General features: G+C 57.4%; 2 protein-coding genes across 2 annotated transcripts in view; both read right to left on the bottom strand.

Annotated features, from left to right (window-relative positions):
• Positions 1-1,182, bottom strand: part of NEURL2 (neuralized E3 ubiquitin protein ligase 2) — a 34,409-nt gene that overhangs the window by 29,245 nt on the left and 3,982 nt on the right. The gene's annotated exons all lie outside the window — the stretch shown is intronic.
• On the bottom strand, positions 275-925 carry SPATA25 (spermatogenesis associated 25). Its single transcript, XM_011983783.1, has one exon. It carries the CDS (start codon positions 784-786, stop codon positions 301-303), a length of 486 nt encoding a protein of 161 aa, XP_011839173.1. The 5' UTR covers positions 787-925; the 3' UTR covers positions 275-300.

Raw genomic sequence — 1,182 nt, 5'->3', positions numbered from 1 at the left:
AAAAAAAAAAAAAAAAATCTGATCAAGGCTTCAAAACATAAAAGCAGCCTCAACTCTCCAAGCAGGGGCCCCTACCTCACATAATTTCCACTGTATATACCTGACAAAACCTATCTCCTGTCTTAGTGGTATCTGGAGAAACTTTAGGGTCTGGAAGTCCCTGATGAAGGACTGGAATTTGTCAGAATGGCTCAACCACCAGCTCTATCCCCATCCCTGCCATAGGCCCTCCTCCCAACCCTGTCTGCCCAAGAACCATACAGAGAAGCCACCCTACGTATCTGGTGCTATTTCATCCATCTACAAGCAGGAGCCAGAAGGCTGGCCCCTCTTAGATCTCACTAGCGGCATCTTCCCAGAGGCTGTGTGGGCATGCGCCTGCTCCCACCGCGCCCCCTCCACAGCACCCTCTGGCTCCGGATGGGCCATCATGAAAGCTTGAGCAGCCCAGATCAGGTCCTCTTCCCGAACGCCTGGGACGGGCACGGTGGGGATGCCAGCGATCATCATAGCGAGGGTGAGGATGCAGATGTCAGGCTGGGAGCTGGCCTCCTTCCCCACTGCCTCAGAGAGTACCGGTAGAACCCTTGGTGATAGCCCACACAGCATCAGGGGCCTAGGCCTGCTGGGGCCACCTAGGTCGGGGGCTCTGCTTCTGGAGTAGCCACTGTCCCAGCCCAAGCTCTCCGGCTGCCTCACATGCGGGAATTTGTGGCAGTTTCGGCTGTATTCCTTCCGTAGTGTCTCCCAGCTAGTCCCCCCAGGGCAGCCCCTGGCTTGTGGCATTGCCAGGGCTGGGCCCCAGGCCTGGGCAGCAGGTGCCACCTGCTCAGCTTTCTGGCTCAGTGGGCCTGTTCCACCAGAGGCCACCACCACTGGCTCTATAGGACTACAGAGGCCAAGGGACAGGCCTGGAGAAGCAGTCCCACCTGCAGAGACAGGAATGAAATGGAACGTTATTCTCGGTCTCTTTGAGGAGGGGCCCCCGAGGGGCAGGGCATGGGAGCAGAGCTTGGGGGAGTAACAAAGACCAGCCCCAGCGGACTGTCTAGAGGTTGGGAACTAGGTGTTACTCATATCCACACTCGAGAATCGCATGAACCTGGGAGGCGGAGGTTGCAGTGAGCCGAGATCGCGCCACTGCACTCCAGCCTGGGTGACAGAGCAAGGCTGTCTAAAAAA

Source organism: Mandrillus leucophaeus, unplaced genomic scaffold (assembly GCF_000951045.1).
Source record: "Mandrillus leucophaeus isolate KB7577 unplaced genomic scaffold, Mleu.le_1.0 Scaffold255, whole genome shotgun sequence".
Taxonomy (NCBI): Eukaryota; Metazoa; Chordata; class Mammalia; order Primates; family Cercopithecidae; genus Mandrillus; species Mandrillus leucophaeus.
Note: the sequence above shows the minus strand (reverse complement) of the source record. Positions and strands in the feature narration are given on the sequence as shown.